The sequence below is a fragment of the Ostrinia nubilalis genome, chromosome 4, assembly GCF_963855985.1.
Source record: "Ostrinia nubilalis chromosome 4, ilOstNubi1.1, whole genome shotgun sequence".
NCBI classification, from domain to species: Eukaryota; Metazoa; Arthropoda; class Insecta; order Lepidoptera; family Crambidae; genus Ostrinia; species Ostrinia nubilalis.
The window spans coordinates 2197462-2213943 of record NC_087091.1 but is presented as its reverse complement, the minus strand read 5'-3'; the positions used below and the strand labels follow the sequence as shown (position 1 = coordinate 2213943).

Here is a 16482-nt window from a genome sequence, read left to right as displayed (position 1 = left end):
AACGAGAATTCTCAGTTCAAGTTATTTAGGACAAGCTTCGGACTCTTTCGTAATGTTTCGACAAAATTACGACTTCACAAATCCTCATAAAACCAACTTTAATTCATCACCGTAGAGTCCACAACGGCTGCACAGTTAACTTTGATGACAAGCCTTCGACCAAATTACATAGACACTTCAAAGTTACACCTTGCCTTCCGCAATATCCCGCACGTCTTTACAGCAAAGGGGCAGGGTGGTTCAGTTAAAACTGGTTTTGTAAGCCGGTGTAAAATATTTTACCTCCATGAATGGTTATTAGTATTACACTTGCGAAAAGCATTAACGAATTGTAACTTACACTTATGTATTTGTTTTAGCGTATGTCATGACGCTCAATGTTTACTTACATAGGTATTTGCGAGTAGGCTCGTAAGTTTGTAGAGGCCTTTTCTATGTTTACTTTTAATATTGGGCAATGACATTTTTACTCGTATTTGCAATTAACGTTCAAAGAGTTACGTATTCCTAGTGGGTCGTAAAGTTGAGTAAGTTTAGGTCAAAGTGACATAAATATCTTTAGCATTAAGTCGCATTTTATACCCCATTTACGACCTTTTAGTCTGAAGTCTATTTTTTATTTTAAATGATATAAAATTAATGTTGTTAATCAGATTTTATTCCATTAATAAAAGGTACGGATCGTTTTATATTAGGCAGTTACCACTTTACCCTTTTGTAAAATACAGTTCTAATATTACCACTCCTAAATCCATCGGCTCCGAATCCTCATAGTTTCTTAGCACTCAGTAAATCTATATTATTTCTACCAAATGATTGTATTCATAGTATGGCGAATATAAACAAGCCAGATTGTATTCAAGCCGCATAGGCTCGGGGTGAGAAATGTCTGGGAGATGGGGAGTTATTTCCTATCACCCTCTACATAGAGGGCGCTCTGAATAAAGAGCACAATTAAAATATTGTAGGACTATCTGACTGATTGGTGCAATGGTGACGTCTTAAACAGTTTTTGCTCATACCCTCAAAGTATATCTGCTAGAAGTTAATGTTGCTTGCTAATTGCAATGTTACTTGAGTAAGAAACAACAAGTTATGAATTTTGAAATTATACATATAATTTTGAATAACAAACAACAAAGTGAGCGTATTAGTATTATAAGTAGCGCTTATTAGATCCAACGTTAAAATTACCTACTGCACTAACGAAAAATCTTTTCAAATACGTTTGTTGGGAACCGGTAGGTGGACCAACCTCTTTTGATATTTTTGTCTATGTTTTTATACTTTTTTTACTCTTTTTGATACCTTTTGTTTCTAGTTTTTAAGTGCATAATTATGTTTTTGATAGCCGTGTGGGCATTTAATGCAGAAATACATCTTTATTTTAAACCAAAGAGATTTTCTTATTTCCGCACGCCCGAGCGGCTGTCCGCTACAACGTTGAAACGTAGCACATTTAAACACCGCCAAAAAAAACACCCCAATTTCAACCCGCACCCTCACCCCCCTCAATATGACGCGGAATAGGGGCGGAGGGGGGATGAAAGCTCTAAGCTCAGTCCCGCTCCGCCAGTCAGCGAGAGCGCACGTCTCTTCCCGCCCTAAAATGCTTTAACGCTTCAAACAATCCTTTCCTCATGTAGTGCTGAGTGTTGTGTTTATATGTCTTCCATTGAAAATGAGAGAGATACGTCGTAATATTCCGTGGTAGGTTTAAGATTAATTTGAAGAATTTGGGAGCTTTCATCTCAGTTTTGTGTTACATCAATTTGTTTTCAATTAGTGTTTTTTTGGTTATCGTATTGAAACCTGACTTCAAGGTATTGCTTAGTACGAGTCAAAGAAATCGTTGTTTTAGTTTTATTAATAGTTTGTTCTTATAAGATCTCTATCAATGTGAAATGCGATAGAGCAGTTACCCACTGACCTATTTGCTGCATTGAAAACGTGTTGCAGGGTTAATACCTCACCTTTGACCTTTCCATTTTACCTACTGCGATAACTTAAACGTTATATTCGCTCCAATCTGTGTAATAATAGAAGTTGTGATTCCACATCTATAGGTACGAGTAAATCATAGTTTGTTGTCTTCTCTACTTGATTTCTCTATTTCACTAAAATGAAATTAATGGTTTGAAATCAAAGCAGACTACACATTTCTGTTGCAAAATAACATCTATTAGGTACAACTACATGAGATATTTTAAAACAACTTTTTGGAAAAGAATCTACAAAACTTTTTTTACGTGGATAGAAAATACAATAATTTACTCATGTTTACAGAAAAAACATCATGCAAACGTAATATTTATTGACACACGACGATATTTTTATACGAGTAGGTAATTGTAGCTTCTACTCCATTATTTTTACCATCATTTCAACCATAGAAATGAGGAAGGAATCATAGTAAGCAGTTACTGCTGACTATCCTTCCTTCCTCATCCAAGGATATCCAAATTGACAGGTTTATAGCGGCCTGCATCCAGCGGTTTTCTGCAACCTTGATCACATTTTGATTTTGTTTTATTCAGAAAACAAACAGCTTACAAATACATTTTACCTCTACTTAGTAGTTTAAGTAATTAATACATCGTACAATATTGTAAATCGTCATGGTTCTTGGTTATTAAATAAATTATTTATTTATTTATTATTCGATTTATTTACTTCTCATTTTACCTCTTACGTGGTGACTATAATCATAAAAAGGTTATTGTCCCTCTTTCCAGATATCCAAAGGCAGTCGGTGACAGCATAAAATGCAGGAGAGCCTCTCATGACATCGGCGTTGAACTGAAGAATAATGGCGCTGTCAAACAACTCCATCTCGAGGACCTACCAAAGGCTCTTCGTAGATCTAGCTGGTAAGAACTCTACATACATAAGTCAGTCAGCACTAAAACTAGCGCCAAAACAGACGCCCGTATTCACAAACGATGCTAGCTTAAGTGAAGCAGCAAATCGAAAGCACAGCGTTGAATACTCTGTGATTGGTTCATGTGTCACCCAGTGCGTCCACGCGCACTGTGAGACCTCATAGTAATATTTGTGAATACGGGCGTAAGTCAGTGTCTAAGGCAGTGGTTCCCAAACTTATTTAGTCTACTGCCCACTTAGAGAATAAATTATTTTTAGCGCCCCCCATTTTTGTAGTCAAGAGTCGAGCTCAGTCGATGTCTAAGAGTCTTCCTAGTAGATGACGCCTCCCAAGCCTCTACACAACGTCCCGATTTTTTTTCTGGGTCTCTTACCGCCCCCCTTTAAGCCTGCAGCGCCCACAAGGAGGCGTTATCGCCCACTTTGGGAAAGTCTGTATCTAAGGTATGGTAGCGGTACGGGAGGGTGTTTTTGTGACGTCAAACGTCAGTGAGACTTCAAATGTCGTTCTGATTTTTATGCTCTGCAACGTCATAATTATGCCAATGTCATCCTCCCGTGCTTCTCCCATACCTCAAGTACTGACTGAGTTAAGAGTTAGACCTTTAACTACTCGAATAAGAGTTTTCGCGATTGAAAAATCCGCCAGATGGCAATCCGTAGACGCGAGGTCCAAATGCTGCGTGATTGGTGAATTTTGACATATCTGTCAATGTCATGTCAAAAATAACCAATCATGCAGCATTTGGACCTCGCGTCTACGTATTGCCATCTGGCGGATTTTTCGATCGCGAGATCCCTCATTGTTAAAATATAATATTAAAAACTTTCATTACATCAAAATTGACGACAATTTCTTTTACTAAAAAGTTATTTACCTATGCTGCTGTTTTATTTTGTATTTGATAATGCATGGTAAAAAATACTTCTCCTTTTTCATATTTAATTAGGTCAACGCTTTTACATAAATCAACGTAATAATAATCAACAGTTCAATTTAGTTCATTAAATTTTTAAATCATTGTTTTATTTATAAACTCTTGCTTGATTAATGTAACATACCTACATTAATGAAAATAAGGCAAATTACTGTTTCATTTTTGATTCATTGAAAGGAAAAAGATAAAGGTTTAAAAATAATAAACAATATTATTTATAGCTTCGGCCCTGAAATTGAAGTAAAACAGTACGTAAATGTACTATACAGTACATAAATAATTATTCTTTTGTAAAACTAAGTCTAGTTTTTATTTATAGTAATGTCTTTACAATTTACTTTCTTAGAAGTAGAACTTTTTTGTATAATTAGAAGTAGAATACATTTTTGTAGGAGTCTTCCAGTGACTTGGCCCACTTTTAGCTTGGTCCACGGGCCAATTCGCTGGAAGACTCTTTCGTAGCAAATGTCATTAATAATACTGTTACTAAAGAATTCATAATTCTAAGCATTCGTATTTTACATCCAGTTACTTAATCATTCTACGAAACTAATCATATTTCTACCCCTACTCCGAACCCGACCATATTTCCACCACTACTTCGAAACTTATTGCCCGAAGCAGCGGTAGGGTTAATACTGGGACGTGTAAAAGTGCTTTTTAATGGCCTATTTGCAAAAATAATTGAGTTTTGTGAGTTTTTTATAAGTTCTACTGATCACCATCTCGTGGTTTCCAGATCCCCGTACCAACGACTGGTTCCTGATCACCAGCCCGATCCCGGGACTGACCATCATCGGACTATACCTGTACTTCACGCTGAAATGGGGCCCGCGGTACATGGCCGACAAGAAACCCTTCCAGCTCCAGAAAACGCTGGTGGTGTACAACTTTATACAAGTCATTGTCAGCTGCTGGTTGTTCTTTGAGGTAAATGGGAACTTACATACTACACTCGGCATTAAATAAATCGCACCTCCCGCAACAAGCACTTTTCAAACGTATGCATCCCCACTTCCCACCAACATTGGTACCATTTGAAAGCCTAGTTTTAAGCTTCATTTCATTAAAGGAAAGGTTTTTACCTCAAAAATATGTCTGTAGAAGGATCCAGAGTAACTTCTTCAAAAAATAGGTAGTACGCTTGAGCCAACTTTTATGGCTATAAAACTGTTAAGTGGGGATTAATCGCTATCCATCTGTTAAAGGGGACACGTGAGATCATTATTTGGTTTTATAACCATAAAAATTGTTCTAATTGATCCCAGAGGTGAGCCCAAAGTGAGGTCTTTTTTCATGTCACATTTATGGTATATGTTAATCATTTATTAAGAAATTAAATGTGTTTTTCTTTAAGGATATTTATTGGACTTTCAAATAATACCAATATTGTTGGGGCACCATGATTGTGTCAGAAGAAAATCTTTAAATCGCGTCGCAGAAGGTGCGATTTATTTTATGTTGAGTATAGTTCATTCGTTCGTTTCAGCCAAATGACGTCCACTGCTGGACAAAGGCCTCCCCAAACGCTTTCCATAGCGACCGGTCGTGCGCTGCCCGCATCCAGGTTCTTCCCACGACCTTCACCAGATCGTCGATCCACTTAGTAGGAGGCCTGCCTCAGTGCCTACGCTACGTCTTCCGGCCTGTGGTTGCCACTCGAGAACTTTTTCTGCCCCAACGGCCATCGTCTCTACGACTTGATTTTAGCAATTCTGCTTACTACTACGTACATACTAGTATTAGTATAAAATACGAATGTATTTCTGTATGTGTTTTCACGTGTGAGTCGCTGAAGCCAATGTTGATCAATTATTGATTGTTGATTTTGGTAGCGTTATAGATGAAATTGTGATGGATTGATCTATAATTTTACACGCGATAAAATCATAATTTCACGTTTTTCATTTGTTATTAGAAAAGTATTAAGATTAAGGCCCAGAACAGACGGTGAAACGCAACTGCTACGAAATTGCAACTTTCTGATGATTCTTATGAATGAAACTGAAACTGAAAGATTCAAACTGGTCGCGTCATGTGTGGTCTCTCAACGGACGCTATGGCAGAAACTTAGATGCAACTCAAAAGTAACTAGCAGTTGCAGTTGCGTTTTACCGTCTGTTCTGGGCCTAAGCCTCACTTGCACCACCTTAACTTAACCGTAACTATAACTTTAACCGGTGTTTTATATGGAGTTTTACAGACTTTTGAAGTTTGTTAAAGTAAGCTAAATCTAAGTAGGCGAAGTTGTAAAACTGACAAATACGAGTAACTTACTTTACTTATAAACTCATCTTTTTTAACATAATGTATTTTTTAAAATTTCCAGGGCCTAGACGCGGGTTGGTTGCGGACTTACAGCTGGAAATGTCAGCCAGTCGACTTCTCCCGGTCGCCGGAAGCAATGAGAGTACGTTCAAAATTATTTTGACATTGTGCTGGTAGCTTGTTAGGGCTCCTTCCCATGGTAATCCATGAGCTCTATTCAAAGCTATTAGTTCGATTTGCTTCTTCACTAAGCAAGCATCGTTTGTGAATACTGGCGTATGTTGCGATCATTAAAAGGAAACAAAAATAAGCGTTATAGTAATTGTCGTAAGTGATAATTTATCACTATTATAAATATTACTTATGTTTAATATAAACTACTTTTATAATCGTGACATGATGATTTATCCTCATAGGAAAACCATTTATATTAAATAAAATATGTGACGATTTCCAGTCTATGTTCGCACCTGAACAATTATTGTTCAGCAATTATTTTAATGACGTGAGGTTTCAGCTGATTATCGTCATAAAAGGCTAGTTATAAAGTCACAGTCTTAGTATAAAGAACTTACTTATTTCCATGATTGAGTAAGCATGCTAACAATACCACAATAATGACGTTATCATAATAATCACGTTATCACAATAATGTCACATTAAAAATTACCCTCATTGTGTGTCGTTATGACTGATTGTAATAAGCCCGATTTTACTACAAATTAAAATTAGTCTATGCTAGTATTGCTAGTGTCTAAATCACCATGCTTTAGGCTGGATTGCACCATCTTACTTTAATAGTAACTGTAACTATAACCGGTGATTTTTGTATGGAACTTGACAGATTTTTGATGTTTTTTAAAGTCAAAGTAAGATGGTGCAATCAGCCTTAGTATATTTGTATCATTAAGGCTGAGTTGCACCTCCTTATTTTAACCATAACAGTTACAATAACCGGTGCTTTTTGTATGGAGTTTGAAAGATTTTAGACGTTTGTCAAAGTTATAGTAAGATGGTGCAACTCAGCCTTAGTATATTTGTAGCACTAAAGGTATAAAAAACCAAACATCAATACATACTTGTGGCAACATTATATTGTGTATTCGTGTAGCTAATGACAGCGATTATCCTCAACATAAGATCTAGTTAATTAGTAAAGTGAGATGTAATAATTGTGGTACGACGTAAGAACTGTCAGTAAAGAGGAAAAAAGAAGTACAAATTGGTGCTAAATATAGGTTAGCTTACGAGTTCGTTCGTTTCAGCCAAATGACGTCCACTGCTGGACAAAGGCCTCCCCTAAAGTTTTCCTCAATGAACGGTCCTGCACTGCCCGCATCCAGGCTCTTCCCGCGACCTTTACCAGATCTTTGGTCCACCTAGTAGGAGGCCTGTCCACGCTACGTCTTCCAGCCCGTGGTCGCCACTCGAGAGCTTTTCTGCCCCAACGGCCATCGTCTTACTTGCGCGTAGATTTAGGCTGAGTTGCGCCACCTAACTTTAACGGTAATTATAACGATAATCGGTGCTTTTTGTATGGAATTTGACAGATTTTTGACATTTGTCACAGTTAAAATAAGATGGTGCAACCCAGCCATAGCATTTAATTTTTATCGCTCATCAGCTGGCGCCTTTATAAAGTAAGATCCTATGACTCGCTAGTGGCTTACGCCCGTAAAACGAAACGATGCTTGCTTAAGTGAAGTAGCAAATCGAACTCATAGCGTTGAATAGAACTCTGTGATTGGTTCCTGTGTGACCCTGTACGTCCACGCGCACTGTGAGACCTCATGGTAATGTTTGTGAATACGGGCGTAAGATAATGACGATAACTGGATAGCGCTGAAGCGGTAGCAGGACTATTATTTGCACTTACTAGGGTGATAAAACTATAGTGAGTGAGCACAAAAAAGATAGCCTTCTTTATTGTCTTTACGTTTAGTGTTAATATTAGATGCCGATTTCTAGCTCTTTCGAATGTGAGCTAGAAATCGGTATCTAGAAATATCATCATAATATAAATACCTACCTTGTTTTCTGTTACGTGCATGTGTGCTAAATTGTGAATTTCATTCATTTATACCTTTTTCTATATTTTTCGAAATTATTCTAGTAGTACCTACTAAGTTTTCGGACCCTTCTTTTGATGTAATAGCAAAGTTCATTTTCGTGCAACTTACGTTACTCATTTTAGATAGGAGGCGAATTATTTAAAATACTTCATTTATGGAAAACACAATACATGAGTTTGTGAATACATTTAAAAAGGAAAAAACAAATTATGTATCTGCATTTCAAAATACACTTCACCCTTTGGTCATCATCATTTCAGCCATAGGACGTCCACTGCTGAACATAGGCCTCCCCCAATGATTTCCACGTTGATCGATTGGTAGCGGCCTGCGTCCAGCGCTTCCCTGTTACCTTTACGATGTTGTCGGTCCACCTTGTAGGTGGATGTCCTACGCTGCGTTTTCCGGTACGCGGCCTCCATTCCAGAACCTTGCTGCCCCATTCTGCGTACTATGTACCCTGCCCATTGCCACTTCAGCTTGCTAATTGTTTGGTCATAGCATATTTTATTTCTTTTTCCAGGTCGCCAGAGGCGTCTACATCTACTTCCTTGCAAAGATATCCGAACTGCTAGATACAGTTTTCTTCGTCATCAGGAAAAAAGAGCGGCAGATCACGTTCCTCCATTTGTACCACCACACAGTCATGCCGATGATTTCGTGGGGGGCCACGAAGTACTACCCCGGGGGCCACGGGACCCTCATAGGGGTCATCAACTCGTTCGTCCACATCATCATGTACACGTACTACATGTTGGCAGCCATGGGACCCCAATATCAGAAATTTCTGTTTTGGAAACGGCATATTACCACTTTGCAAATGGTAAGTGTTATTATATAGAATGTCTTTAAATATTAAGTTTTTTTAACATTTAGTGGCCAAAATATATTTAGTACATAAAGCTCGACGATTACCGATGATCATGTCAAAATAAACATGCATATCAACGTGAGTTTCTAAGGCTGGGTTGCACCATTTTACTTTAGCTTTGACAAACGTCAAAAATCTGTCAAACTCCATAAATACACCACCGGTTATCATTATAGTTACGGTGAAAGTTAGGTGGTGCAACTCAGCCTACGAAATAACCTAAAAAAACAACGACTCGCTCGACTATACAAAATATTTCTTATAATAGATAGGTATTCGAGGATTTTTTTTTCTATTTTAGTGGATTCTATCGATTATACGCACTTTGGATAATAATGACTAATGTATGTACTTGTTTGCTTAAGCATGGATCGCCATCTGCACCATTTGATTACTTAAAGGAAAATTGATCCATAACTTCGAATTCCTCCTGTGTTTTTCTGATCAATTTCACCGTCGGTCTAATGGCTGCACTGGTACCTAGGTTTTTATAACTGAAATCGGTCAAACACGACAAAACTTACAATGACCGTGACAAACCATGAACAAGTCGTTAGCCAAAAAACGTATTTACTTCTTTATTTAGTGATAACTTACACGTAGAGAAAAGTCCATTGTTCTTGCATTTTTTCAAAAGTTCATTCACTTTTTTTTTTTCAAAAATGTATGCAGTCTTTCGCTTTGACGTGATATTTGGGATCGAAATAAAAAAATACTACGAATTTTTTTTCAATTGCCATTTTTTTAAGACACTGTGGTTTTTAGATACCCTTGACTTTATGTAGGTTTTTTACTTTAAATGAGTCAGGGATTTCTAGTTATTTTCTAGAATAACTCGCGTGAATACGTGACAAATAAAACAACAATGACATGGAAAATTTAATAAAAAGAAAAAACAATAATAATTGCGGTTTTTAAAATATTTTTGGAGGCGGCACCAGCTATCTAAAGTTAGTTAACAAAGAGCAAGTAAAAAATACCTGTTTTCCTGAGTTTTAAACAATCGTTGTCTTGCCAAAAACAATAAAATTGCGCACTTTTTTTAACTTGACTTTTAAGCGAATTGACGTAAATTTTACTGAAACTACGTGTTTTACCAGTTTTTTAGTATGTACATAGGTACATCGATAATTAATATTGTGTTTTCATAAGTGTCGAGTACGAAGTTCATTTTTATAGTAGACGTATGTATTATTATTATAGGTCACCTTTAAGGTGCAAGGCTTTTTTAGTTATCCTTGTGTCATACAACGTTTTTGTTTTTCATAGTTTTTCTTTTCATTCAATTTCACTTTTCCTGGGCTTCGTATATTATTGAAATAGCCCATTTTCTCATAATTGAAAAAAAGTTTAGATAATACGGCCCTACATACCTCAAAATTTGTTACTCTCTCACGCAAAATATCCTTTTTGATAAAACTTAACAATGTAATTGCTTCATCAACAAAATACCCGAAGCCATTGTAAGAAGCTAGTTGTACAGGTGAGTGGCACAGGAGAGGTGACATTGACATTATGCCGTGACAGAGCATACAAATCTGTAGGTTAACTGAAGTCTAGCTGATATTTGACTGTCAAAAACTTCCGTGCCGCTCTAATACCTCAGTAACTAAGGCTGAGTTGCGCCATCTTACTTTTAACTTTAACAAACGTCAAAAATCTGTCAAACTCTATACAAAAACACGGGTTATTGGCATAGTTACTGTCAAAGTAAATAAAAAACAAATAAAAAAAAATAATAAAAAAAAACATTTATTTGAACCAAAAGTTACATTATGCATTGTATTACCTACTTATGCTAAAGTTACAAAAAGTGGCATGAAGTTGGTGCAACTCAGCTTAACTCTATGCGTGTCTATGCTAGACCTTTAGTTACCTTTATATGCACTTGGTCTTAAATTCTTCTTTTCTTTCCTTCTAGCTGCAGTTCTGCATAGCGTTCCTGCACTCCTCCCAGCTTCTGTTCTACGACTGCGGCTACCCGCGGTGGTCGGTCGTCTTCACCCTACCCAACTCAATATTCTTCTACTACTTATTCTACGACTTCTACTACAAGGCTTACGGCAAGCCTGCCGAAAGAATACAGAATACTGCAGCACCAAAAGAAGATAAAGAATACGTGAAACAAGAATACAAAGTCGCCAATGGGATCAAAAACGGGAAGATCAGTGATGGAAAGAAAGTGGACTAATAACGGTGTAAATACGAATTTAGAAGTAGGCTACAGGAATTCTACTGGTTCTCACTCTTCAAGTTACATGTCTATGTACATATTTAAGGAAATGTGCTGATATAGATGTGATAAAATGGTATTTCTTATAAATAGTCGACTGTTCTTCTTTGTCGATTAACATTATTTTGTTTACGATTGTTTTGTTTACTCGTGTATCGTTCGCAAGATTATTACTGATAAAGAATTTTAATAAACCTGCCACTTAAAGAATATAATGTAAAAATTAATAGGTTTTTCTGACACTTCTAAACTCTCGAAACTTACACGTGTATATTTTTTATATAATACGAATTTAGAAGTAAAAACCTATTGTAAATAGATATATTTAAAAAAGTAAACTGCTTTGATGTCACAGCTTTGATCATAATAGCATTTTTTTATAGCAATAGCAAAATTTGCGTACAAAATAAAATATGAATATTGAAATCTATTCAAGTTTACTTTTTATAAGCACTCATAGAATATTCTAGGGTTTGCAAAAAAATAATATTTTTCAAAAATATAAGAGAATTTTTTTCTCGCCGAGGCTGCGAGGCTACCATATAATTTATGAACTGATTGTTTTAACGCCGTTTTTTGCAGAAGTGTAAAGAAAAAGAAAATAAAAAGATGTAAAGCCCCCAACACACTAGCCGCGATCATGCTCTGTGATGTTTTCGACGCGCATCATGTGTCAATACTATCTTGCATGTGTGATTGGGGCCTTACTTCTTTACGTCCGTAATGATGACGTATTAAATACCATTAAAATATGGTGCTGATTGCAGTTTGTGTTTTTCCTTTAACGATGTATGTTAAAATATGTTTCTGCCTTCGATTCTAGCAACTGTGTTATTATGTACTTTGTCTAGGGTGAAATGTTTTAGTTACTTTATCTTGTAAGGCAAATGCTCAATTTTCTAATGTAGTTGACACAGAAGTGATGCTTCTGCTATTATTGAAAAATATGTTACCAGTATGTAAAAGTTCTATATAGCAATAAATTTGTTTTTACTGTATTGATCTCGTAAAAATTTTAAAATGCAATGAAAGAAGCATCGTGAACTCTACAACTACATCCAGAGAAAAACAAACCAGTGTTTTTTAATGGGATTTTAGGAAACAGTTCTCGTACTTTTATATAAAACTAGCTTTCCGCCCGCGGCTTCGCCCGCGTGGAATTTTGTCTGTCACAGAAAAACTTTATCGCGCGCGTCCCTGTTTCAAAAACCGGGATAAAAACTATCCTATGTTCTTTCCCGGGACTCAAACTATCTCTATGCCAAATTTCATCAAAATCGGTTGCGAGGTTTAAGCGGGAAAGCGTAACAGACAGACAGACAGACAGAGTTACTTTCGCATTTATAATATTAGTTGGGATAGATAGATTATAATACTATATCATGTGGTCCATCCTAATAGACTAAGAGCTAGTGAACACCAGACTTATGTAGTTTCATAAAAGCTGAAAGTTTGTCAGCGCATGCTCCCACATAGGTAAGATTTGGGTCATCGTGGCTTTAGCAGCTACCCTAAAATGGTTTTCTGGCAATCAATGAAGTGGTAGCAGCAAGTGGTATAAAATAAAGTAGGTCTGGCGTTCACTAGCTCTAAACCTCGATTCACACATATCAGTGAAGCCACAGTTCCGTCACAGTGTCCGTTCAGTTCAGTATCAGTGTAGAACTGATGTGTCAGTGAAATATTTTGAATATTTTGAAATGTCAGAGAGCTGTTTCAATTTTCTTATTCAGAAACTATGCACTGAGAGCACTGTGTCGTCACTGACACTGACAAGTGGGGATGCGTTCATAGAAACTGTATGAAAGAATATTTCGCACTGTGCCGGTACTGAGCCTGAACTGTGACTTCACTGATATGTGTGAATCGAGCTTTAGTCTATAATAGAACATTTAATAGACAGTGATCGTCATTTATTTTTACGAGATCAATCAATAAAACTTAGTAGATATATTATTAATCGCGTTAAACAAATGGCATACAAAGTTGTATTTAGAGTAGTAATTAAGTAAGCACATATTAAAAGGTATTTTACTATTTTAACGTTTCTTCCAAAACGAGATACAGGACTCTCGATGGTTGATAAATAATATATACGACTCTAGGTACTAAGATTTAAAATTTAAATTTGCTGTAAGCAATGTATGACATTTTAAAATTCTTGTCAATTAATGTGAAAACTTGTAGTTTGTTTAGCATTTTCAAGCAGTATTGAATGTCTTCCAAATGTTTCTTCTATTGGACAGCTAATAGCAGAAGGGTCTTAAATTGTTATTGCATACTTATCAACTTCCATAATGACAATTTTGAATTTATGCTGTACCACTAAGTAAGTATAATTTGAGAGTGCAAAGTATCTAAGATTAGAAGGTTCAAGGTAGACTTTCGTACACTGACGTTGAACGAAGTTGGACGCGATTTGTAGTATAAATTATAGAACTTGCGTATAGAACATGGTCGCATGTTCAATATCTACGTCGAATGACGCTTTTGTCAGCAGGCAAGTCTGACGTACTTCTCTGTATGGCACAAACATTGGCCTCAACACTGGTGCCAATGCCAATCATCCAACGTGTGGGTCTAGAAAATATTAGCACCGACGTTGGAACATCTTCACGTTGGCTCTGACGGGTTAAGGCTAGGTGTAAGCCAACATGTGAACGCCCTAAGAAATTTATCGCCCAACGTTGTTACAAGCATTGGTGGCAATGTGTGGTGTCGGGGTAAGCCAGTATCTTTGCCAAGCGGTAGGAAAAGTAGAGTTGGTGGTAGAGCTGGAAAAGCTAAGGATTGAAAAAACAAAAGATTGCGAATAAGATACCATGAAACCACATTATCCACACCTATTCGGATGAATTGTAGAGAGAAATCTTTAGACTTTAAAGTATAAGACCCTTTGAAACGTATTTTTGATGTTTAGAGTTCGAATACGAATAGATTAGTAAACCTTTGGCCATTCTTACACTTTCCCGGACAGTAAGGCCCAGAACAGACGGTGAAACGCAACTGCAACGAAACTGCAACTGCTAGTTACTTTTGAGTTGCATCTAAGTTTCTGCCATAGCGTCCGTTGAGAGACCACACATGACGCGACCAGTTTGAAACTTTCAGTTTCAGTTTCATTCATCAGAATGATCAGAAAGTTGCAGTTTCGTTGCAGTTGCGTTTCACCGTCTGTTCTGGGCCTTACCCAGACACAATAGAAGTTTAATTGTTATGACTATGCTAGCAGTTCACTGCCCAGGAAAGTGTTAAACGGTTAGTTTGATTGTAAATGTAAATTCAATAGGTACCTAACAAATACTACAAAATACTTTTTCAAATTAAAAAATAAGTGACGCATTAAGAATTTGACTATTTAAGTTGATAAGTGTGCAATAATTTAAATATTGACTGAACTTAGTCACGAAAATCTCTGACTGTAAATTATTAGGATTTTCAAATAACTAATAGTTGTGTTAAAGGTTATGAAGTGTACAATATTGTATGATTTAAATATAGGTATGCGTTATACAATACGTGCCTGTCTTTTCATTTCCGATTACATGCCAGCATCATCATCATCATCATTTCAGCCACAGGACGTCCACTGCTGAACATAGGTCTCCCCCAATGACTTCCACATCTCACGGTTGGTAACGGCCTGCATCAAGCGCCTTCCTGCTACCTTTGTCAGGTCGTCGGTCCACCTTGTGGATGGACGTCCCACGCTACGTTTTCCGGTACCTACGTGGCCTCCACTCCAGAACCTTGCTGCCCTATCGACCGTCAGTCCGTGCCAGCATCTATACCATAATCTATACTAATATTATTTCAGTGTTAGATAGCCCATTTATCGAGGAAGACTATAGGATATTATAATTCATGATGCTAAGTAACTTTTCTACGTGGACGAAGTCGCGGGCAGAAGCTATTTATTTTAGAAAATGACATTTATACAAATCTACGGGTGTGTAATGTATGATATAACTACATATCATATAATACTTAGAGGATATAACATCAAATTATATAAAATCGTTTAATATAATAATTATTTACTATAATAAACGAATAATATAATTTTAAAACGAATAATTTTAAGACAAATAACTATTAACTGATATAAAATGGTTTGATATAATGAATATTTTCTATAAAACTTACAATGTATACTATTTAAAACAAATAACATTCAAATCATATAAAAATAAAATGTCGAACAATCAAATGAGATAAAATTCTTTTCCTATAAAACTTAAATCATATAACAATAATAATGTTATATAAAGTTCATTTGTTATAATAAGCATTGCATGCAGCAAGCAAGCAAGCGAGCAAGCAAGCAAGCTAGCAAGCAAGCTAGCATGTAGGCAAGCAAGCAGGCAAGCAAGCTAGCAAGCAGGCAAGCAAGCAGGCAAACAAGCAAGCAAGCAGGCAAGCAAGCAAGCAAGCAAGCAGGCAAGCAGGCAAGCAAGCAAGCAAGCAGGCATGCAGGCATGCAGCATGCAAATTTGACTAAAAACTTGAGACTTCTGTCACGGCTCCGGCACTGCGGGGCTCTGGCGGTCCCTCGCGTGCTAATCGTCGCAGATGGCTTTCGCTCGACACCGCGTCTTCGGCTTGCTGGCCGGCTTCGCCGGCCAGCCTCAGCCGCGGCGCCTCGCTTCCAGCCACCTGCTCCTCAGCCCGCGGGCCGCCTCGCCCCTCCGTGCCTACGCGCTTCTAAATTACACTCTAGGGGTAGGGCAGACAAGACTACGTGGAGTCGGTTTTACGGCGATTCGTTTTTGTCACTAAAGTCATTTATAAGTCAAGCTTAAAAAGAACATACTTAAAGTTATATCTATCAGAAATTATATCAATTAAAGAGTATAACAAATAATATTTATTACAAGTAATGGTTATGTGAAATAATATTTATATTAAACAAAATTACATCAAATGAGTCTTAGATTAAGTAAGGTTTATATCAAATGTCTTTATGCGTTGTGATTGGTATCTGAAATGATATTATTAGAAATGATTTATTATATGAAGTAAACATTATATGTTAAAAAATTATATCAAGTGTTATTATAACATACGTTTATTATACAATATGAACGTTATTGAAATGAATTTATATCATATAAACTTATATAAACTGTCACGCACCCCAAATCTACAACTATTAAAATATGAGTATACGCATCTTCTTTGAATCTTAGTTAATTATAATTTGACATTGACTTAATT

General features: G+C 36.6%; 1 protein-coding gene across 2 annotated transcripts in view; it reads left to right on the top strand.

Annotated features, from left to right (window-relative positions):
• The window catches only part of LOC135088462 (very long chain fatty acid elongase AAEL008004-like), a 47114-nt gene extending 32331 nt beyond the window's left edge, over positions 1-14783 (top strand). The window contains exons 1-6 of one of the 2 annotated variants that reach the window (XM_063983286.1): positions 1582-1710; positions 2736-2870; positions 4561-4751; positions 6151-6231; positions 8685-8984; positions 10954-14783. In XM_063983286.1, coding sequence (XP_063839356.1) covers positions 2810-2870; positions 4561-4751; positions 6151-6231; positions 8685-8984; positions 10954-11223 — 903 coding nt within the window. In that variant the 5' untranslated portion in view covers positions 1582-1710; positions 2736-2809 and the 3' untranslated portion in view covers positions 11224-14783. Of the gene's footprint in view, positions 1-1581; positions 1711-2735; positions 2871-4560; positions 4752-6150; positions 6232-8684; positions 8985-10953 lie in introns of those variants that run through there. The other variant, XM_063983285.1, reaches the window with a different exon arrangement.
• The last annotated feature ends 1699 nt before the right edge of the window (positions 14784-16482 follow it).